Source organism: Besnoitia besnoiti, chromosome I (genome assembly GCF_002563875.1).
Source record: "Besnoitia besnoiti strain Bb-Ger1 chromosome I, whole genome shotgun sequence".
Lineage (NCBI taxonomy): Eukaryota > Apicomplexa > Conoidasida > Eucoccidiorida > Sarcocystidae > Besnoitia > Besnoitia besnoiti.
The window spans coordinates 218965-242073 of NC_042356.1; the positions used below are offsets into that span (position 1 = coordinate 218965).

Here is a 23109-nt window from a genome sequence, read left to right on the forward strand (position 1 = left end):
TCGACTCGAGGGCAAGCAGCCGCCGGTCTGCACGATTTCCCAGGTTCGTTGCACTCGCGTATTCGCTTCTCGCGATTTTGGCTTTACCTTGTTTCAGTGTGCCTTTGCTTCCGCTCCTCTCGGCGTCCCTCGCCTCGGGTGATGCACGCTGTCAACTGCGTGGTTCGCCGCTCGAGCCGGCTGTGCCTCGTGAGGCGGCGCCCGTAGCGTCTCTCTCTCCTGTGACGATAGGGGGGAGGAGTTGGAGGAGCATCTCTCTCTTTCGCCGCGGAGCTTCCGCATCCTCGCGCCGGTCATCCGCCGGAACTCGCTGTCCCGCCACCACCTGTTCTTCTTCGCTTTTTCCCTCGGCGTTGTTCTCCGCTTCGGCTTCGTCGTTGGGGTCTCCGGAGTGGACTGTATTGACTCGGACTTGGTGTTCATTACCGCATTCGGGTGGCATTCCAATCTGTTTGGTTTCGCCGCCGCTTGCATCGTTATCGTCACCGTCTTCTACGGTTGCCTGCCGTGGCTCGGTGCGCTTTCTGTCGTCGTGTGTCACCCCGATATTCTGGCGGAGTGTCGAACTCTCTCGCGATCCTGGGAGAGTGAATATGACCGCGTGCGCTGACAGGTTTGTTCAATGTCAATCCCGTTCTCCTCAACAAAGGCAGCAAACTGGCTGTACGCCGCGTTCAGCGGAAGCCTTTGTCACTCCAACCCGAGAGCTCCTCGCGAGCTCGTCTTCCCACGCGAGTCCACGCGTCTGTCGGTCTCCCGCTTGTCGAGCGTCTTTTCACTCGGCGTCTCTCCCCTGTTCGCGTGGCGCCTTTGCCTCCTCTTCGTTGCCTCGTCGCTTGGCTGCCCTCGCGTCCTCACCTCCCTCCTTTTTGGCGGCGCGGAGCTCCGCTTCGTCAGGGAGCCCGCCGTCGTGCACGCCTTCGAAGGCTGGGGTCTCCACGCCTTCGCTGTGTCCCGCCTCCTCTGCGTCTCCGTCGCAAGCGGAGACGCGAAGCATGCAGGCCGCAGTTGAGGCGGCTCGACGCGCGGACTGGGCTCGCGCCTTCCGCCACTTCTCTCGCGCCTTCCAGTCTCTGTCCGCTTCCTTGAGCGACGAAGACGCGCACGTAGCACACCTACTTTCTCCGTCTTCGCCTCCACCGCGTCCCTCGAGCAGCCCAGGCGACGCCGAGCCCGCCAGACACCGCACAGCGAGGCTCTGCAGCGAAACGGAGAATCTCTCCTCTCGCGTGCGGCGGTTTGTGCGTTTGACGAACGTTCTCTTCGTTCTCCTCACTTCCGCGCGGAGCTCAAACGCCCCCCTTCGACGGTCGGAGGCGCCCGCGGCTGCCGACCTCGCCTCGACCCTCCTTGGCACGTTTCCGTCCCCCGCGTCTCCTCCGCGGGTGTGGCATACTCCGTCGGCGTGCGCGGCTTCCTGCGCTCTCTCCGCGCTTTCCACCGAGGCTTCAGCCTCTCGGCCGAGTGCAGCCCATCCTGACTCGCATCCGCGTGGAGGCGACTGCGACCAAAGTGAAATAGGTTTCGATAAGTGCATGAAAGAAGATGAAAGGGAGTTGAATTCGCGAGCGTGTAGCCTCGAGCCCGGAGCTCGAGAAGGCGATCTTCACGGCCAACGCGAAGGGCAAGCTGGCGCCGGGAGAGCAGACGAAGACGAGGAGGCAGAGGAAATCATCAAGGTGCTTCTCGCGGAGGCCGCGTGCGACTCCATTCCCGTCTCGCCTCCGCTTCTCGTCGCGCTTCGTCTGTACGCAGATCTCAGGCATTTGCAGCGGCGCCTTCATGCCCTGTGGCGCAAGCGACAGCGCTGGAAGGACATGCAGATGGGCGTATCGCCCCTGGAACACGGAGTCAGCCGATGCGTGGGACGTGCTGAAAGTGACCTGAAGGACGAGTGGGTCGTGGAAAGTGAACGAGAGACAGCGAGCGAGCCGGGTAATGGGGAAAGTCCATACCCTAAAGAGGCAGCACAGAAAGCCGGCGGCGGAAAAGACGCGAGCGCCGCGTGCGAAGAAGGGGTAAGCGGCCCCTGTGACTCAGGCGCCGCCAGCAGCGGCGTCCATATCTCACCCGCCCCAGGCAACCGAGGAGATCACGAGCCCTCGAACGAAAGCCATGGCGTCGCACCGGACGAAAAGCAGACAGCGACCGCTTGCCGTGGTGGGGAGTCGACCACAGCGTCGCCGCCTCGGCTCGCTTTTCACCCTCACGCGGAGAAATTGTTACACCTCGCCGCACCTGAGGGGACTCCCGCACCTCTGCGCAGTGAGGCGGAAGCAGCGGCGGCTTCCCCTCGAGCCCCTGCCACGTCGCCTGCGGCCTTCGGTCGGCTTCCGCAGTTCTCTCCGTCGTCAGCCTTTCCTGTGACGGCCTGCGTGACGACGGCGCTGCTCGCGGCGCTTGCTCGCGAGTGCGAGACGTGCGTGAAAAACAAAAACCGCCACGTCGCCGCGGAGCTCGGGGCGTGCCGCGACAGGCCGTGGCTGCTGCCGCTCGCCGCGGCCCTCTGGAGAAATGCGCGACGCGCGCATGCAGCGCTGCTCGCCTTCGCAGCGAGCCACGGCGAACGCGCGCGCGACGCAGAGGCCACGCGCGGCGGACTAGGAGACGCTTCCGGGAGGGGCGAAGGAGACGGAGATGATCCAGGCGGAGGCGGATGTTCTGTTGCGGGAAGCGGCGAGGGGCTTGAGCGAAGCGCAGCGCAGGCAGACCGGGCGCTGCCAGCGGCCGGAACTCAGCGAGCCGCCGCGCCGCCGGGGCGCGAGGTCCCGCGAGATCAGGCGGAACAAACGAGTCACCCCAAAACGGTGCTCGACGTCCCGGTCTGCAACGCCCTGATGAATCTCCTTGGGAAATGCCGCAGCAGAGGCACTCTCTTCGAGGGCCCCAGCAGCGCAGCTCTCAACATTCTTCGAGAGGTACGGGCATCGCTCGCCCTGTGTGCGAGCCTCCGCGCCTGCCCCCCGGTTGTGTGCTTGGCGGTTTTTGCTGGTTTTCCAAATCTCTAGGCCTTTTGGGTGCTGCGTTCAAGTGTGCCTGAATATCTCTCTAGTAGAAATCCGCCCTTGAGGCTGGAGCTGCGCTGTCGAATCCCTCCATCGCTTGCTTTGCGCATCCACTGCAGGGTGTTTGTGATATCTTTTTCAGAGCCCACGGTGCTTCCTCACTCTGTCAAACCGATGTGTCGATCTCGGCACCTGCCGTTCTCCTCTCTCCATGGGCGTAAATGGGCACACAGTGCATGCAGTGGACACGTACGGACTTAGGAGGACGTGCTGCTGCCTGCATCCCAAAAGTGGGATCTTGTTCGTGTGCTGAGTTCCCATCCGTGTGTAAATGCGCGTCGGTTAATGCCGTCTGCCGTCCGATTTCGTAGATGGAGGAGGAACTGGGCATGCGCCCAGACCTACAGAGCTTCCACACCGTCATGGACACTTTCGCCAAGGAAGGCGACGTACAGAGGTACGCGCGTCGCCATCTCTGAAGGAAAACTACTCTATAGGCATGAGTGCTCCTGCCGAGAGAGCTGCGGAAGACAGTCAAAATCGATGACTCCGAGCGAGTGGTTGAAGCGTAGATTCGCTGCGGGAGAGGGGCAGATCTCAGACCCGCGTATATATATATATATATGTATGTATATGTATATCTGTACTTACGTGAACATACTGATGCGTATGTGAGTAGAGGGGACGGACCGGTCGGCGCTGTGCTCCCGAGGTCGCCATGTGTGTGCCTGGCTGCCACGAAGTGATTGGGCGCGTGCAGCAAGAGCGACTGAAAATTCAAAGCTCCATCGCGCCCGAATACCACCGGCGCGCACCGCTGGCAGGACGCGCGTTGAGGCCTCCTCTCGACGGGCTGGCGTGGGAGGGAGCCGCACCTTTATGCGTGCCCGAGCCAGTCTGTGGAGCGACGAAAAAACACGGTGGAGCAGATCGCAGATGGCGAGCGCTTGTGCGAGTGAATGCGTTGCCTGTTCCAGTCCCCCCGGGTGTGAGATTTGTGCCTTCTGTTCAGCGTGTCGCGTCTGTTTGACGTTCTGCTCGCCCGCGGCCTGCAGCCCAACACGCGCACCTTTTCGATTAGGTTCCACGCTGCCGCCCAGAACGGAGATGTCGCCGGCGCGAGGGAAGTCTACGCAGACATGGTGAGGCCTTCACGGCTGGCGGGGCTCCCTCGGCAGCGGCTCTTCGCAGAGACTCAGACTCTGGCGGAGGAGACCGAGGCACGAGCGGTGGACGAGCTCGGCAGAGACAACTATACCTTTGTTCGAGTGAGACGGGGGAGCAGTGGCTGTCACCGAGGCCGTCTCGCGCGGCGTGCGGTGTCAATCCAGACGCGATGCAAGACGGCGCTGCTGAACACATGAGACGCCCTCGAAGCGAGTCGGGGCCGACGCCAGCCCTGCAGGACTACGGGCAATCGAGAGCGAACGCAGGTAGATGAGAGGCGGCCGACGACGCGCGCAGCGCCGGTCTCGCCCTTCGCGCCTGCGCTGGCGGGCGCCAGGCTGCGTGCCTACCGACCCTCTCGGAGGCAGGTGTGCAGCCAAGCATGTTTGTTTCCCGGACGCTGCGTGAGCGACGCGATCTCTTCCGTGCCTTTTCAGGTCGACCCGTTTTCCTGTCTGCTTTCCATGGGACATGCCTCCTCTTCGTCGGTTCACTGTGCCGCCACGCGCCCCTCTGGGTTGCTTTGCTTGCGCCGCGAGAACTCCTCACGGCCGTTCGCGGATGCCGCCTCTGGGGGTTTTTCTGCCTCGAGGTAGAAATCGGGTCGCGCGGATATTCTCGCGCTGCGGATGCGAGAGCGGCGAGATTCGAAACCAACGCACTGCGTCTGCTCCCCTACCTGCAGCGCGCGTGGAAAGTGGAGCCGAACGAGTTCGTCCACACCACGCTCATTCACCTCTGCACGAAATCGGGGTTCCACCGCAGCGCACTGCGGCTGTTCCAAAAGATGGCTGCGGACGGAAAGGTACGCACCCACGCCCAGTCAGAGCCCCAACGCCGAGCGGCGCCCGCCTGGGTGGCGCCCAGCGCACGACGCCCACACCGTCCAGCTGCATGTTACTGCACTGGAGTCGGACGTGCTACGTATATATATATATATATATATGTATGTCTGTATCTATTGGGGAATCTGTATCGCAATATATATGGGTTTTCGCCGCCATGCACACGACGATTAGACAGCTGGGAGCGCGTTCAAGTATCTGCGTGTGCTCGCTGTGTAGTCGACTCGCGTCAGGAGCAGCGGCAATCGGCGGGCGGCGCCGCTTAAACGTGCCTGCAACGGGGGTGACGTGTGCTCGCTCTTGGCTCAGATGTCGGCAGATTTCCATGGGGCTGTCATCACGTTGGCATGTATGCCAGTAGGTATATGTTCGCGCCTGACACGCTTGGCGCGGAGAGGCTCTCGAATCGCTTCGCTCGCTTCCGTGCGCTCTCTTGCCGTTCTGCTTCGCCGTCTCTGACGCATGGCAATCCTACGCCTGAGCAGGCGTGAAACGGATTCACATCCTCGAGGGGCCTTGACGACTTGCATTTCGCTTGAAAACTGGTTTTTGAGGTATGGGATCTTTCAACTGACGACAACGATGCCCTCCTACGCTTCGCTTGGCCGGCGCGCGTCAGCGCCCCCCTCCGCAGCTGCGTCGTTTGAGGGCGAGTGCCTCGCGTGTCTCGTTGCTCTCGCGCAGGTCAAGCCGACCGTCGCGTCGTGGGCTGCCCTGCTGGACGCCTGCTGCCAGGCAGCTGGGGAAGGAGGGGGGGACAATCCGCCCCATGAGTCGTCTCGTTCTCGCACATCCGCGTCCGCGGCCAAACGCGCCGCCTTGCCGCGTCTTCGCTCTTCACCGTATGCGCAAGCGACTCTCTCTCGCTCCGAGGCGCGCCCACTGGGCGTTGTGGAGGCGGCGGCTGAGACTGAATCCGCGAGGGAAGTGGGGAGCGACGCGGGGCTTTCGCGTCGATTCCCCGACGAGGCTGGAGAGACACGCGACGCGGGGAACCGAGAGGGAGACGAGAAGCTTTCTGCGTTCCGCGCTGTGCCCTGGCTGCCGAAGGCTGTGGAGGCGATGGCCGCGTCCGGCCTGTTTCCCAATGAGTAAGGGGAGACTTCTTGTCAAAGAAGAGAGAGAGCGCAGGCGACTCTCGGCGAGCGTCTGTACGAAGCGCGCGACTTCGGCACGTGACGGCAGAGGAGTCTTTCGCAGTGAATTTCGGCTGGAAAACACTTTGTGGCTTGCAGGACAGCATTCACCAAAAGCGTATGGATGTGGAGAGCAGGTGTTGCTCCAGAGATGTGACACGTCGCGCTTCTGGAGAAGGCAGAGAGGTTCGTGGCGAAGCGACGGTCTAGGTTCAGGGCTTTGGGCGACTAGCGCGTGGCTCGACACACAAGCGTACCAGGGCACGGGTAGAGCGCGGGTGTTCCCGTTTGTGTCTGTTTCCTGTCTTCAGACGGGCATGCAACATCTTGCTCTACGGGCTCCTTCGGCACCCGCGGCCGGTCGTTCACTTCGATGCCGCGCTGGCAGTCTGTCGCTTCATGAAAGAGGCTGGTTTCGCCGTCAACCAGCTGACCTTCACTTCGCTGATTTCGGTGCTTCAAAAGCGGCGGCAGACCTACGACGTCCTCGCCGAAGGCCGTCCAATAGGCCTTGCCTCGGGCGCGCCCTCGTCCGCTGTTCGTGCGGCTCCGCCCTCGTCAGCGCCCTCTGAGAAGGCGCTCGGAAGCGCGGCGAGCGAAGAGACACCTCCACGCGGCGGAAGCGAATCCCCGCTGCTCCACACCTCCGCGAGATTTCCGCTTCAGGTAACAGCAACACGGCGTCGAGCACAGGAGTCGACTCGAGGCGGCGAGTGAGAGCCAGCGACGAGTCGGGATGCGCAGCATGCGCTCGCGCGTGCCGCAGATGCCGCTAGTTGCGTTGCCAACGAGCCTGCCTGCTTCTTTTTCGCGCTTCCGTTTTTCTCTCGTTGCGTCTCTCGGCTGTCTGTCCTCCGCGCCGCCTCTGCCCTGATGCGCGGGAGACCTGGCGTTGTGTGTGCTGAGTTTGGTTTCTCTCGGAGGCGTCCGGCACGTTCGCGTTTTCTCTTCTCCACCCTCTGCGAGGCAGGCATCTAGCCTTTGTTCAGTTCCTTGTCCGCGTCGCGCTTTCGGATTTCTCGTTACATCTCCGCGCCCTCAATCTGCGGCTTCATCTCCTCCTCGCTGAGTATCGTCTCGCGAACGGGCTGCTTGCATTGAAGGAGAATCACTTCGTTCCTGCTTCCACTTTCTGTGCGCTGCGCGTTCCACAGGCTTCGTCCACTGCCTCAGTCTCCGCGTTCCTGAGGCACGCCTCGCACTGCCCGGTGGAGCCCGCCGTCCGCCGCCTGCTTCAAAAGTGAGACGAACTCAGCTTTCCTGCTGCAATCTCGCGCAGTGCTTGCAAGTTCAAGTCGGGAATACTCAGTCACCACATCAACGGACGTTGGTAGGCGCCCTCCATCCAGCAGAGCTCTTAGCGGCCGCCAAGCCGTTCGTCGCTCATGTGCAAAACCCTCAAATGGTGGCGGCTTCTGCAGACAGAGCATTCTCTGCTTCATGCTTGGTGGCGTGTTGCCTGTTTTGCGCACCGTTTCGCTTCAGATTCCTCTTCGCGTGCAGCCGGATCGAGACGCTCTACAGCCGCATCTCGGCGTCCCTGCCGTCGCTCGCGGCGCTGCCCTTCACGCCATCTGTTTCGTCTCCTTCGTCGCGGCTTTCTGCGCCGGCGGCCGACGCACGCAGCGTGAGTGGAGGCGGCGCGGAGGCGAGCGGGAAGCCAGACGAACCCGCCGCGCAAGGCAGGAGAGCGAGCGAGAGCCAGCGAGGAGAAGAGACGACAGGCACTGGAAGCGAAGATGGAAGAGCCGCAGCGCAAGAAGAGAGGGAGGGAGACTCACGAAGCACTCACACGGCGGACGCGCAGGGAAGTAAGCGGAAGGATTCAGCTCCTCCCTGGCTCGTGGACCGCCTGCACTCGAACGAACCGCGGCTTCAGGCACGCACGACTGATTCAACAGAGGCGGAAACAGGGACTGAAGCCGAAGCTGCGTGGCGACGCGGAGCCGCACCGAGTCTCGCGGCAGCGAGCAAAACACTCAGGTGAACCTGCGGTGAAGATCAAACCGCTGATGAGCGAGAGGAACTCGACGGCGGAACCGATGCTCACGTCTAGCTGCAGACGCGTGCCGCAAGTGCCACATTCATCTAGAAGACGCCTCTAGAGAAAAGCGCCTTGCCCCTTCCCCCTCCAACCGTCCCCCCCGCCCCAGGCTTCAGCGAACAGAACCGGCCTCGCGCAAGCCTTTCTCCCGTTATCTGCCGTCACGTCAGCTCCTGGCGTGCTGTGCCGGTGATTGCTTTGTGGATAGACGACACGTGGAAGAACAAAGTTGCCAACGTGAATCTATGTGTGGCGGCGGTAGCCAGTATCTCGCGCCTCGAGACTTAGCCATGGGGCTGCGCTGCGGCTGCGGCGAATGTCTCCATCAGTCGCCTTCGCATCCGCTAGTTTCGCTCCCCGTGCCCCCGGGTTGCCGCGTACGTCTTCGCTTGTGTCGCTGTCGCTCTCCGTTTCCGTTTCACGTTTTCCTTTCCCGTCGTTTCTGTCGAATGCTGCAGCGCCATTCGCTCCCTCTCTTTCAAGCTTCTGCATGGCACGCCGCCGCTTCTTCCCGCTCTGGAGAAGCCGCGCGAGTCTCCCGAGGCGTCTCTCTCCTCGCTGTTTTCGGCGTCGGCGGCTTCTCGCGGGTCGCTCGGCGTCAGTCCCTTGATGGCGGCTGCAGTCGAGGCCGCGACCGCGCGTGCGCGGAGCATCTCGTACGTCGTCACGCTGCTCCGCTCCAGCGCGCCTCTGCGCGTTTGCGCTTCGCCTCCGTCTCGAAGGCTGCCGGCCGCGGCGCCCTCGGTGTCGTCTGCCTCTCCGTCTGCCTCGTCGCCATTGCTGTCGCCGTCGGCGCCTGCTTCGCCCGGTTTCGGCGTCCTCTCACGGCGTCTGCAAGGCGCCCTCGACGCCGTGGAGCGCCTGGCGAACACCCGGACGGCCGAGGCCCTGAGGCTCTGCGAAATCTGCACTGGGGCTGCCTCGGGGGCGGTCGCGCCCGCTGCGAGGAAGCGCCGAGAGTTGCGCCCGCGCGAAGTGCTGCAGCAGGCGGAGGCGAGGCCGCTCGACGCGAGGCGGCTCGAGGCAAGGAGGCGGAGCTCGCGCGGGGCGGGTCGCCTCGTCGGAGACGCGGAGGAAGACGCGACGCGCGCACTCTTCGATGGCGCCGGAGAGGACGGTGCGACGACGGACGGCGATGCGCGGCAGCGTGAGAGCGCGAAGGCTGACTCCACAGAAGAATCGTTTCGCAAAAGTGGAACTGGAGCGCTGCCGGGGCTGCGTGCCGGCAGGGCCTTGCGGTCGCATGCGAGGGAGGCTCGCTCGAACCCCGAGCGACTGATGCCTCGCCCCTGCCAGCAGAGAATTCCCGCAGACCTGCCTGCGCCGCCTCTCCTGTCTTCCTTCTCGCTTGCGCCTGTCGTGCCGAGAGGCGAAGGAGCGGAGAACAGCGACGCCGACAGCCGCGAATCGAGCGGCGACGGCCTGCGACGAGCAGGCCGTCGCGGCGAGCAGGTCTTTCCTCAGAGAGGCCCCCGTCGGGAGCGGGGCGGCGAGCGGCACGCGCTGGAGACGCTTTTCAAAGCCGCCGACGACGCGCTGCGCGCCGAGGCGACTCCGTTTCCTCTCTCGCCTTTTGGAGAATCGGGCTCTGCTCTGCTCGCGCGCGCCCCAGCCTCTCCGCGGCAGGCATCTGCCGCAGAGAGCGGTGGAAACAAAGACGGAGACGACGCGGGCGAGCAGAAGGCGCAGAGAGAAGACGACGCGGGCGAGCAGAAGGCGCAGGGAGAAGACGGCGCGGGCGAGCAGAAGGCGCAGGGAGAAGACGGCGCGGGCGAGCAGAAGGCGCAGGGAGAAGACGGCGCGGGCGAGCAGAAGGCGCAGGGAGAAGACGCCGCTACCGAACACGGAAGGCGCGAGGAGGCAATCGGCGCAGCGCGAGGCGAGCGCGAAGGAAAAGAAAAAGCCGCAAGAGATTCGGAGCGCAGCCAAAGCGCGCGAGTAATCGTCGTGTCGCCGCAAGAGGCACTGCGGCGCGCCAAGCTGCAGGAAGCCTTTGCGCTGTTCAAGGCGCTCGTTGCGACGCGCACCGCTATCGTGGATGCCGCGCGCCCTCTCTCTCGGAGTGTGCAAGAGAGAGGAGAAGGAGCCGCAGGGCGAGGACGGAAACGCAGTGAAACGCATGGGGAAGAATGCGGCGAAGGAGCGGGAAGTGAGGCTGCATCCGAGGATGGGCACGAAGGAGAAGGACGCGGGAGCGAGAGTCTGCGACCCGCAGAGGCCGCGCCGTCACGGAGAAATAGCACTGCGAGAGAAGACGCAAACTGTCAGGGGACAGGAGAGAGTGGACGAGAAACGGCGTTTCTCGTCCCTGACATCGCCGCGTTCAACGCGCTGCTCAACTCGTGCGCTCAGGCAGGCCATCTGAGCCTCGCCCTCGCCGTCTTCACAGCGTGAGGCGCACCGCAGAGTTTCGCTGCCTCTCTGCGAACGCGCACGCGGAGTGATGAGTCTCAGCGTGTTGTGAGCTAGTTTGGAGCGCCGCTCACGAGTGGCCTCAACTCGTGCCGACCGGCAGTGCGTAGCGGCTGCGAGGTTTGCTTGTCGCCTTCCCCGCCTGCGGCGGGGACTGGCTCTTTTTTTGTCTGTCTCCCCGATGCATCGGCGCGTCTCCAGAGAGCCGTGGCGGATCCCTGGTGGCGCGACGCGTCCGCTCTGCGTCTGTGTCTTCAGCATGCAGCGGTGTCGCGTGCCCCCCGACTTGCTGACCTACACGATTCTCATCAAGGCGTGTGGGATGGCGGGCGAGGTGGACGCAGCGGAGCGCGTCTTCGAGGCCCTGAAGCAGAAGGCCGCCGCGCAGCGCCTCTCGAGCGACGCCTCAGCGACGGGGTTTCCGGCGTCGCTTTCCTCGCAGCCGCCTTCCTCGCAGCCGCCTTCCTCGCAGCCGCCTTCTTCGCCGGCGCCGCGAGAGTCCGCGGGCGGCCTCTCAGAGTTCACGTTCTACCAAATCATGCGGGCGAACTACCGAGCGGGTGCGCGAGAAGCTTCCACTGCGCCAGCCGCGCGACAGACGCCGCGCCGAAATGTCCAGCGCGTTGGGCGTTCCTGTTCAGACTCGCGCCTGCATCTATTCGTAGTTTGCCTACACGTGGTGCGCCGCAAACCCTCGCGTAGTCTCCCTCCTGCTGCGCGTTTCCAGAGGCACTTCACGCCGCATTTGGCCTGAGGTTTCCTCGCGTCTCGATGAGACACCCGACACATCCAGCCGTCGCGGCCTTCGTACCACAGGAAGGCCAATGGTATGTTCCTAGAGAGGCAACTGCGGATTCGATCTCTACCATCCGCTGTCTGGTTACATGCGTGGCACGTTTGATTCGTCTCTGTTTTCGCCTCCCTGGCAGGTCGTCTCAAGCGTGTGTGGGAGCTCTGGAACGAACTCCGGGAGGCGGCTGCGAGCGCGGCAAACGCCGGGGTCTCAGCGCTCGGCCGAGGTACGTCACAATGCCGTCGACCAACGGGATGAAACTTTTTCTAGGAAAATGGACTCAAGGCCATCGCCACCCCGCCCCTTGTCTTTCAGGAGTAACGAAGATGCACCCCGACCCTCGCGCATATCCTCTGGCAGACAAGGACGACGCGAATGGACCTATCTACATCTATATCTATATGTATATCTCTATGTATATCTCTCTATATCTATATCTATATATCTATATCTATATATGTATCGATGTGCACATCTGTATACACATAAACATACGTAGGCATACAAATATTTATATATATATATATATACATATATGCGTACATACACCTATTTATAGATGCATGGCGTGTGTGTGTATAGTTGGGCGTCACGCGGTCTGCACCACTTTCGTTTTATTTGTTTTGCTGGTCGCGCCATCACTTCGTCTGTTGCTTCGTCTGCCTCCGCATCTTGCTGCTTGCCCCGGCCGTTTCCGTCGTCCTCTTCTTTTCGCGTCCCTCGCTTCTTTCGTGTCAGCGTCCATGTCCCTAGCTTGGCGTCGTTGGATTCACAGCAACTCCAACTTGTGTTTCGTTTTGCGTTTTTTCTGAGGGCGTCGCGGAACGCTCTGAGAGCGCCCACAGGCATGTGGGTTTCACGGGCGGCGCATACGTCGCATGCATCAGTCGCTTGCATCGAGCCTGCACTTCGCCGCTTTCCTATTGCTGATTTTGTGCGGCTTTGTGGCTGTGTTTGCTTTTTCGCGTCGATGCCACTCGTTTCCGTTCAGGGTCGTGGGGATCTACTGGCCTGCGAGTCACGAGACTCACTCTGGGGTGGATGCTCAGCATCTGCATTGAGAATCGGCTTCCGCGGGAGGCTCTCGAACTCTGCGAGCAGGCGCAGGTGCGTCCGCACTGCATACGCTCGAAAATAAAGGTTGCAAACTCTCCGTGTTTCGAGACGCACACACCCTCGCCCGCTCCGCTCCTCTCGCCCGCGCGCCAGCGGCTCGCAGCTCTGGCGAGTCCCAGAGTTGTGCATTTTTTGGAAACTTCGTCCAGGGACGTTTCCGAATCCCTGAGGAGGCCGCTGCGCTACCGGTTTAGCTCGAAAAGCTTCACTGCGACAGCCACTGGGCTTTGTGGGCCTTCATCAGACGCGAGATAGAGATTCCGCGCATGTGGCGCCGCCAGACACTATCTGCGCATTACTATGCGTCCATGAGGACGTTGCCTCACGTGTTTGCGTGTCCATACATGCGATGGAGATGCGGATATACCCTTGCTAGGCAGCGATGAGCGCGCAGCCGTTTTCGGCGAGTTTTGCGTCACTTTGCTGCCGTTTTGGGCAGCCATCATGGTGTGACGCGGCTCGGGACACAGAGGCGAAGGCCTGTGTGTAGGCGGAGCATCCAGTTGCTGAGGCGCTCTCGATTGTTGCGGCGTGGCTTTCTCTTGCTTCAGGCTTTCGGCGTTCGGCTGTCGAGCCGCATGCATCAGGCTCTGCGTGGCCTTCTCGCGGCGTCGGTTCGGCACTGCCTTTCGCTGCCGCCCTCTCCGTCTGTTGCGTCTGCCTAGTCTTCGCTTCGCGTCCTCGTTGCCTCTGCGCCTCTGTTTTCATCCACACGCTGCACAGCCGGCTCCCAGAATCGAGGGTCGAGTCTCCGACCGAGAGCGCGAGAGGTTGGCGGAGCCTCACCACGCGAATGGAGTCGAATACAGGACAAAGGTTTGCGCCGAAATCATCTAGAAGGCGCATGCAGGTGCGCGCTTCGAGCCTTCAACGTTTCCGTCCTATTTTGCCGCAGACGACCTGCAGGTTACAGGCGGTCGCATTGTTCCACGCACTGGAGAGGCTACAAGTCGCTGATATGCGAGGAGCTCGTGTGGGACGCCTGGATAGCAACAGTTATGAACAGCCGTGAATGCATGCACGCGACATGCGCTTGCATCGAGTGTGCATGTGTATTTTCTAGTCACATCCATGCATGCATGAATACATGCGTACGAATGTTCAAGCGGCATGGATCCATGCAAACATGTGTATAAATATGTCTCTTCGCAGGGGTTGAAAATGTATGCCATGGTTGTCAAGGAGATTCAGATGCTTGTGTAGTCAGCCATCAAGGCGTCTATGCTGCTGCGCAGGGATACGTATACAGCGTGCTACACGTCGTCATACCTGCGCAGTTTTCTCTTCTGTGTAGCTAATGAATCACGCCAGTTAATTTTGATCTCTTTTTTCTAGTGACGGATGAGCGGGCTGAGCTCTCGCGTCTCCGCTTGTGCCTGCCTCCGCCCCTGCGGCGCACACCCTCCCCGCGAGACGACAGAAGAAAACGTCACGTCGCATGCCAGAAAGAGAAAACAAACACAAAGGGGGTAGAAGCAATCGCACAAAACACGTAGACGGGCACTCGAAGCGAACCGCTCGAAGAGAACGAACTCCGAAAAAAAGGGTAATCCCGCATGAGGCCGGCGCGACGAGGACCGAAGAGAAGCAAAAAACGTAACCCACGCAGAGACGTCTTCTCAAATACAATATGAAAACAAATAGTGTCAACAAGCTGCACTGCATCCGGAGATAATATATGTATACTACACATATGAGCATATGTCTGCGTCCGCTACTCCTCATTCGCGTGAGAAGGTCGGGGCTTCCCTGCCCGTCCATCTGTCAGGCTGCCTCCATTCATCTGTACCACATCTGCAGACATCTGCATGTATCTGGCTTAGCTCACACCTGAAGCCATTCGTATATATGTATAGCAAGAGAGCGAGTATGCCTGTTCCGTGACATCCGCGCAACCGATTACGCGCTTTCGGACGCATATATATATATATATATATATATATATATATATATATATATATATGCGAGCTACGCTACGTATACGCTTGAAACATGTATCTGCGTGGGATGCTTGGCCTCTCCCGGTTTGTCTGGAAGCCGCGGAGAAACATCCCTCGTTTAACCCTTTCGTCTTCTTGACCGAGGAAGACCGCTGAGAGAGGCTCTACACAGCGCAAGCTGCGGAGTGCGAGTGCGCCGCAGCCAAATAGCGAAGATCAATTTAAGTCAGTGACATGAAACCTGCGACGTCTCGACGCCGACGCGCCAGAAAGGCGTCACACAACATGCGCGACGCGCGTCGCGGCCTTTCGTCGCTTTCGCTCTGTTGATTTTCCATAAGACATTGAAGACACCAGACACGACCCGACAGGCATCGAAGGGACTCTTGCCTGGCTGACGCCCGCTTTCTGCTGCTGTCTCTTCTTCGTCCGTCTCTCCCAGACGCCTTCGCGAGATGCTTGGCGGAGGAGGACGAGGAAACGAGGGCGACTCGCGCTTTCCTTCTTTCTCTCGTTGCAAGCCACCCCTTTCTGAGTCGCCGATTTCTTCTCTCTACGTCGCGATTAGTTCTTCTTGCCGGTGATTTTCGCGCCTGAGAGTTTCGCGGCATCGACCTTGGAAGAGACCGCGCTCATGGCCTTCGAGCGACCGTCCTGAAAAAAAAGAGAGAAAAAACTAAACACTCGCGGCTACGTGTTCTGCAGCCACAAAGAACTCGGTTGTCTGTACCTCACAACCGGAGAATCTTCAGTATTCTAAGAACCGTAAGGTCCTGGTTTCACTTGGATTTGCGTTCTTATCCAACGCAGAGTCTGCCTCGACTGCAGGGATGCGGAGGCCAAAAACCTGACCCCCGCAGGCTCGCGCAGACGTGCCTCCTCCATTCTATTCATCCACACATGCACGCGACTGTCCACTCGCACACGTAGTGACATAAGATTATGTATATATATGTATGTATACATGTATACGCTGTTTCTATGCACCACATCTATCCATTGTAAGGCGAAACGCGGAGTGCACGAAGAGCCACTACAACGAATTGATCATGGCAGAAAATACTCTACCGTTTTCAGAGGAGGAGACGTACCGGAATCTTGATTAGAACGAGCTGCTCGCCGGCCTTGTCCACTCGGAAGTAGCCGCGGCGCTCCAGCTGCAGCAGATCGCCTGCGAAAAAAACAAGAGACGCAGACACAAGCGATCTCCAAGGCATAGAAGGTGCACATTCGTACGTGCACCTGTAGACAGCATCGCGCACAGCGACACGATAAGCGAAAAATGAAAGCAATAATATATATATGTCTTTTCGGAGTGAAGGAGGGGCGTATGCAGTTCTATCAGGCGACGCACGACGGCGATTCAGATTGAGGCAGAGATAAAAAGAGCGGAGAGGAAGAAATACAAGCATAGGCATGTAGCTGCGCTATCGAAGCCTCGCAGCATCTGCTTCCACGCGGGACAGAACCTGCAGTTCGACGTGGGTATGAAAAATCGCAAAGTCGAGGTCGTATGTTCCTGCTTCGGCACCAGCATTGGTTTACCTTCTTTCAGCTGGCAGAGAAGCGGGTCGCCGATCGCAGGTGTGTCAAAAAGCGTCTTGGGGTTGATGAACTTCTCCCAGTTGTCTTCTTCTTGGTCCAACTTGTCTACGGTGATGAGGTGATCGTACTCCCGCAGCACCAGCTCTGCACTCTGAAAACAAAAGACGAAAAGGGGACTCTAAATCATTGAACAAGTGGCAGCACCAGAGTCGTGCACCAAGCAGAGGCGCGCCAGCAGCGACACGAGCAGTTTAAACACAATTACAGGAAGCTTCGCAGTTTACTTCCGCGCGATTGCTTGTCTGACCTTGGCGGGCGGGGAGGCGAGGCCGTTGAGGTTGGCGAGCCAGTGGAGCTTCTTCTTCGTCTTGCGGAAGTCGCCCTCCAGGTGGAGGGTAGCTTGGATCTCGATGACCTCGCCTGCCTCGTTCTTCACAATCTGCTCAAAGACGCAGTTTCCCCAGTGCATCAGAGTCACCTGCGAAAAAAGCGAAAGTTGCAGAGACACGGCGACAACCCGCAACTTGCATGTGTCCTACACGCGGAAAAGAAGAGCGCCTTTTGACTGAAAAACTGCCGCTGCGCCCAGCGTCAGTCTCTACTTCGAGTGTCGCACCTTCTGCAGCAAACAGGGAGCAGACAATTATACCCGCACACAGCCGCACGCTTTAGAGACGTGCGCTCGCCTTCCCTAGTGCTCGCTCTCTGTCGACTGAGGCGTGGCCTCCCGGTTTGTTCGCCTCCACACACAGAGGTGCACTGGCGACCGCCTTCACTACACATATGCAGCTATGTTCAAATACATGCAATGTATGGAGGATGGCGGAGGGTGGAGGGCCTTATGCGTGCGAGAGGCGTATCGTGGTTCGTGTGCGCCGTTACCTCTTCTCCATTCTCGCACATGGCGGCGTCGTCGCGGTCGACGAAGACCTTGTTCAGCAGCCAGAGGTCTCCCTCTCCCAAGGTTTCGTTCTTCGCATGCATGCGACGCTTCTTCGTCTCGGCGGCCTCCGGCGCACCCTTGATGAAGACCGGCACGGCGTCCTCTGCGGGTACAAAGCAAAAAAAAGAAATCGACAAAAAATGCGCTCCAACCTCCTGCGAGCGCGACACGGAGACACTCGACTCGACCCCCACACGGGCGACGAAGAGCAACGCAGAGGCGAAGCGGCACGCGGCACGGAGCGGGCGAGGGTGGAGACGCCAAAGTCCTCTCGACAGAACAGCACCGAAGTCTGACTGAAAGGGCAAGATGAACACGTGTGGCGAACTCTGGAACCAAAAGAGAAAGCTCAACGCCGCAGACTCGATCTCAGCCGCGCCGAGACCGGCGGGGCGTCCACTGGCGGCAAAATGCCACGCGAGGGCGACAGCGCGCGCGCAAGAGAGACTCACTTCCGACAGCCATGAAGCGCGGGACAACAGGGTCGATCAGCTGCTTGTTCTTCGTCCACAGTTTATCCCACTCCATCAGATTGCCCGCCTTGCTGGGGCCCTGCTCGAGAATGAAGTCCAGCAGCGCCTCGACCTGCAGCCCGCGCCGGCGAATGCCTGGACGCAAACGCGAACACGCAGCACGCGCACCGCATGACGCTTCCCCTCTGGCTGCGCCCGTTCCGCCCTCCCTCCCTCCCCCCTCCGCCTCTGCGGCTGACCGGATCTCCAGAGGCGCGTTTCCGCGTGCAGCGTGTGCCGCGCTCGTGAGAGCAAGGGGCTTGAAAACGGCTATCAGGACGGCGAGCTGGACCCTAGACCCTAGACCGTGAGCCGTGCACCCACCTCTGACAGTCGGCATGCGCGGGTCGTCCCAGCCCTCGACGAATCCGTTGTCAACAAAGTACTTGAGTTTGCGCTTGGAGAGCAGCGTGCGCACGAAGCAGAGCCGACTGAACTCGTAGATGCGCACTGGAGCGAGCCCGGCGGCCTGTTGAACCTGGAGAGCACAGCACGCGCCGCGCGCGACGACGACCGCCGTGACGAGAGAGGACGCCACACGTGGGGAGCCAACGGAGGGCGCACGACGCGCAAGAACAGAAGACCTCGCCGCCTCGGATGCAGCCTCTGGCGAGCAGTCGCTGCGACTCTGGAGACGCCTTCCCTCCGCGGAGGGGCTCGGCGAACGAACCACGCCACAAGCCGGCGCCTGTGCAGCGAGCGCCGAGGAGAAAACGCATGTCTGGGCATATCGCGCTTACCCACTGGTACTGAGGAATGCGGTCCGCGTACTCATTGGTGCGGAGTGCGTGAGAGACGCCTTCCACGGCGTCCACTACGGGACAGGCAAAGTCGTAAGTCGGGTAGGCCTTGAAGCGGTCGCCGTGGCGGTGGTGGCGGACGTCCGCCACGCAGCGATACATCACGGGGTCGCGCATGCACTTATTCTTCGACTGCATGTCGATCTTGGCGCGCACGCAGCACTGCTGTCCAGCTGCAGACCCCTGAAAACAGACGAGACAAAGCGAGAGAGACAAAGCGTCCGCAGGCGCCTTCGACGGCTTCGAGGGCCGAACAGAGGAACGGCGAGGAGGCGCACACATACGCGAAACCGATGACGCCGCCGACCGGAGATCTGCATCGATTCTCACGCGCTGACGTCGCAGTGTGCGCTTTCGGCAGCGCTGTGTGAAGAGAGAGAGAGAGAGGCACGAACATGCAGCCAGTTAGAGGATGGAGGTGGAGATGAATGCACCGGCAGCTCGGTACCCAGGGTCGCAGGGGCTTACGAAGCAGCAGCAAGAGAGCCGCAGCAACCGCATGCGCCTTGAAAACCAGAAGAACGAGGATACGCGCAAGATATCAGAAAGGCCGGGATGACGAGAAATGCGAAGGAACGCACGCACGACAAACAGCCAAATATAGATACGCAGTTATACATTTATATAAGTTGGATAGAGGGCTAGAGAGATAGGTGATGCGTGCAACCGGGGAAACTACACCGAGCAAGGAGAAACGGCCGCACCTTCAACATCTCGCTCCACCGCTGCAGACTCTCTTCGACAGAAGCGTTCCTTCGGCAGGACTCGATGCCTTCGCCACGCTGCTCGCGCATGACCTCCGTCGGCGTGTCGTCGACGTAGAACTTGCCTGAGAGAGAAAAAGGAAAGCGAGCTCCGGAATGCTTCAAGCACCACGATCCCGGCACCACACGCGCTTCTGAAGACTCGCCCGTCAAAGACACACATCTAGACATTTAAAAAAGAAATAGATATACGAATATGTTGCAGGCTGGGGTGGCCTGGCGGAGAGAGAAGCATATTTCTACTTGGAAATAAGCTGTGAAAGTCCGTCTACATTGAGAGACAGATGAAACCGACGACGCCTCTATCCGCCGAAACGACAGCGTTTGACATCACCCAACCGAATAGGAAGTCGCGCAGGAAAACCAGCATTTAAAGACCGGAGACAAGCTGTTCAGAATAAATCAACTCGAACGCACCTTCCTTGATGAGGCGTTCGCAGAGATTCTGCAAGTGCTCAAAGTAGTCCGAAGTGTGCGTAATCGCAGCCCAGTCGACGTTCAGCATGCGCAGATCCTCAGCAATGCTCGACTCGAACTCCTGGTTCTCTCTCGCCGGATTCGTGTCGTCGAATCTAAGCACAAAAGAAAATCGCGCTTCCAAAAAAACTTATTTCATATATGCATATATATAATTGTAAGTATGCAGGCGGTGAAGCACCTTGATGGCAGTACTCCAGGCACTCGTTCACCTGGTGCATGCATCTACCTGCCACTGCCGCGTAACCGCACTTTTCGTCCTCTCCACAGACTGCGTATCTCGTTCGCTCCCGAGGATATATAAACATATATATGAGTGGGCAGCTGATGACCTTGTCTGCGTATTGGCTGCATATATATGTATATGAGTATGAATAGACACATAGGCAGGTATGTTTGTGTATCTGCACGCAGCCACAGCGAGCTCATAACAAAACCGAAAAAAATTGAAGGCGTTGCACGTCTCACCTGAAGATCATTTTGCCCTTGTATTTGCTGGCGAAGTAGTGGTTCAGCAGCGCAGCCTTGGCGTGCCCGATGTGCAGGAAGCCGGAAGGCTCCGGCGGGAAGCGCGTCACCACCTTACCCTCGACTGCGCCCTCGAGTTTGCCTGAAACACGTCGGCACGCCTCGCGAAAGTCAAACTAGTATGCTCTCGCAGAACTGAGGAACTCGACACCCCGTCTTTTTTCGACTTCGCGAGGAGAGTCCAGAGCTACACCCGTACTCACGGAGAAGCAGGCGCACGCACCTACGCAAATACAAGTTCTTCCGCAACTAAAACAGTGCGCTTCAAGTCTTAGGAAGCGATCCCAGGCGCCGCGTGCTCCCTCAATAGAGTCAGGAACCTTACATGCCCGCCCCCGCGCCCGTCAGCCGCGCGGCGTACATATATACAGATTTAACACTATGAATATATGCTGTGTGTGTATATGTCTCGTCTCCGCAACACGCTTGCATGCATATGACCGGCGGTCGCGTCTTCGAAATGCAGCGGCGAACCCCGATAGGCACGCGCATCTCTGTACGGATCTCGCCAGCGGGAGGGGGTACCGCCTGACATCTTGAGTCTGCGTCTCTTGGGAGTTCGCAGAACTGACGCAGCTTGCAAAGAGGCTGCCGTTTACAGACAGCGGTGTCTGGGTCGCACCTTCGTAAGAGGCCTGCGCGGAGGCGGCCTCTTTCTTGTCGCCAGAAGCGGAGCCAGCGCCCTTCTTGCCCTTCTCGCTGTCTGCTTTCCGCGCCTCCGGAGCGTTGGCTCCTGAACCGGCTTTTCGCAGCGCACTGCCCACGGCGCCCGCGATCGGCTGCTGACCGTGAAGGAAGGAATACCAACGCGACACGTGAACGAACTTGTCCTTCCTGAAAAAGCATGCAGCGCAGAGTGTGCACCGAAATGCGCAAAGTCGCGGAAGCAAGGCACGCCTGCGAAGCACCCCGGCTCCCCCAAGTAGAAATGCCCACGGAGCCGTGCGGAGTGTCGATTTGTAGATGCCGTCGTTAGACGCGATGAAAACGCGCATAAGCATCCACTTACTCTACACATACGCACCTATGCACATTTACATATGCATGTACATGTGTATATATATACAAACACATATATGCACCTATGTATACATACATCTATGCACATTCACGCACATATACACATAAATATACTATAGATATGTGCGCTTTGGTGATCTTGGCTTCCCGCCCTGGAGGCGGGTTCGCTTCTGTAGCTCGCGGACGAATCGCTTGGCAGATAAATGTAAAAAGGTTGCATCCGCGCCCAGTGTGCCCGCCCATACACACACACATGTAACTGGATGCAAAATACACCCGCTTCACAAAGACGTTATATATATATATGCGTTGCAGAGAACGCACTGACCATCCTGCGGGAGCGACGCCGCCCTGGGCCTCAGTGTCTGCGAGCCTGCGGAGCTGCGAGTAGAGCGCCAAGTCTGCGAGAGAGAGGCGGTAGCCAGCGACGAATGTGCGCAGCTGCAGGTGGGCGCTGAGGCCGCCGAGCTGCTTAGGCGAGAGCGCAGAGGCAGCCTGGAGAGACGCCGCAAGTGACAGCATCGCGTCGACGCTCGCAGTCGCGGAGGCCTCCTCCAGCGAGACACGCGAAAACCCCGCCGCGGGGTAAAGCTGCAGAAAAAGAGACGGCGGACGCATCGGTGACCGCGGACGATAGAGACGGAAACAAGCGAGTGGGAGCTACGCACGAAAAGGAAAAGGGCGCTTCGGGAGACCCGAGACGCATCCGAGGGGGCGGGGTGGATGTTGGGGGGAAGCGACGTTCGCAACGCAACGAGTGAAGAGAGCAGAAGAGGAAGCTGTGTCCAGGAGACGCCGAAAAAATGCGTCAAAAGACTGGCAGCGAAAGAGAGCCGAACTGGCAGCTCAGTCAGGCCACTGCACCCAAAGGCTCGACTCCGGTTCACCTCATCGATGTCTCGACTCCCGCTGAAGCCGCGATGCTTCTCCTCTCAAGGTGCAGGCGCCAAGACAGGCCGGTGCACACAGCGAAGCAGAAGCGAAAAGAGGAGAGAAGGCCGCAGAGCCAGCGAAGGCGACTGCAGGGGAGGAGACAGAGAGGAGGGGGGGCGCTGAGAAGAAGACGCGACCACGCGGAACGGGTGCGCCGCAGGAGCCGAGGGACGGCTAGGCTGCCAACGGAAGAAGGTGTCGAGAGGAGAGCGAAGCCGAGACAGCAGGAAGCGACCGCAGCTGAAGAAGCCGCACGCAGGCAGAGAAAGAAAAGGAGAAGAGAAGAGAGAGGAGAGAGAGGCGTCTTACCAGGAGAGTCTTGGAGCTGAGGCGGCAGAGGATTTTGGCCGCGGCGACGTCGGAGAACTGTTCCTCGCGGGCGCCGTCCGCCCGCTTCACGATGACCAGAGGCCCCTGGAGTTTGTTGTCGGGGACGCAGGCAGCCAAGCCTCTCTCCAGCAGCGCCGAGACGCAGAGAGTGACGAAGGGGGGCGTCTGCGGGTTGTAGCGGACGCGCAGCATGATGGCGGCGGGTGAGCAGTGAACGCACACGAGAAGAAAAGACCTGCCGGCGCTTCGAGTCTGCAGACGACGAAGGCCAGCCGACAGCAGAGTCGCCAAAGGGCGAACACGCGAGAAGAGACGAAACGCAAACACACGCAACTGGCGCGCCAGACTGACTCGGCGCTTGAATCGCCGAGGTCGGTTTGCCTGTGAGGGGGTGGAGGGCAGCCGCGCCGAGGACGATGCGATGCGACGCAACCGAAAGATTCCTTCAGGGAGGAAACCGGCAAGGAACAAAAACAGGGTCAACGGAAGGACAGAGGGAGACTCTGAATGAGGAGAGGCGGTGCAGAAGTCAGCCCTCTTTCTGCAGGGCGACTCGTGGCCTCGGCTACCACACTGCTCTGTGCAACGCGGCACGCATGCAGCTTGCCCGCTTTTCTTCGCTGGCGCATGCAGCTGAAAATTCTCAGCTGCAGCGGTCGCTTTGGGACCGCGCGCCTCGCAGTTCCTTCGAATTCTCCACAGTATCCAAGCAAACTCTGCTTCTCGTCCCCTGTCCAACACGCGCTCGCCACCGGCTGTCGCGATTAGTTTTTCCCCGAGGCCTCTCGCGGGCGCATCC

The 23109-nt window shown here is 59.9% G+C and overlaps 2 protein-coding genes across 2 annotated transcripts; one reads left to right on the forward strand and one right to left on the reverse strand.

The window, feature by feature from the left end:
- Nucleotides 1-593: 593 nt before the first annotated feature.
- BESB_000280 (uncharacterized protein) lies at nt 594-13183 on the forward strand (the record flags this gene model as incomplete). The annotated part of the gene is made up of 13 exons (XM_029358783.1): nt 594-2918; nt 3377-3462; nt 4018-4147; nt 4858-4977; nt 5702-6108; nt 6465-6819; nt 7308-7393; nt 7639-8136; nt 8656-10587; nt 10868-11169; nt 11539-11628; nt 12394-12509; nt 13070-13183. 13 exons carry the CDS (start codon nt 594-596, stop codon nt 13181-13183), a joined length of 6561 nt encoding a protein of 2186 aa, XP_029221695.1.
- A 1839-nt stretch (nt 13184-15022) lies between these two features.
- Nucleotides 15023-22502, reverse strand: BESB_000290 (glutamate-tRNA ligase; the record flags this gene model as incomplete). Its single annotated transcript, XM_029358784.1, has 14 exons — nt 15023-15112; nt 15550-15629; nt 16004-16154; nt 16311-16481; nt 16886-17049; nt 17399-17554; nt 17783-17936; nt 18199-18441; nt 18963-19087; nt 19440-19594; nt 19968-20109; nt 20650-20861; nt 21376-21638; nt 22290-22502. The coding sequence occupies 14 exons, from the start codon at nt 22500-22502 to the stop codon at nt 15023-15025; spliced, it is 2319 nt and encodes a 772-aa protein (XP_029221696.1).
- Between the last annotated feature and the right edge of the window lie 607 nt (nt 22503-23109).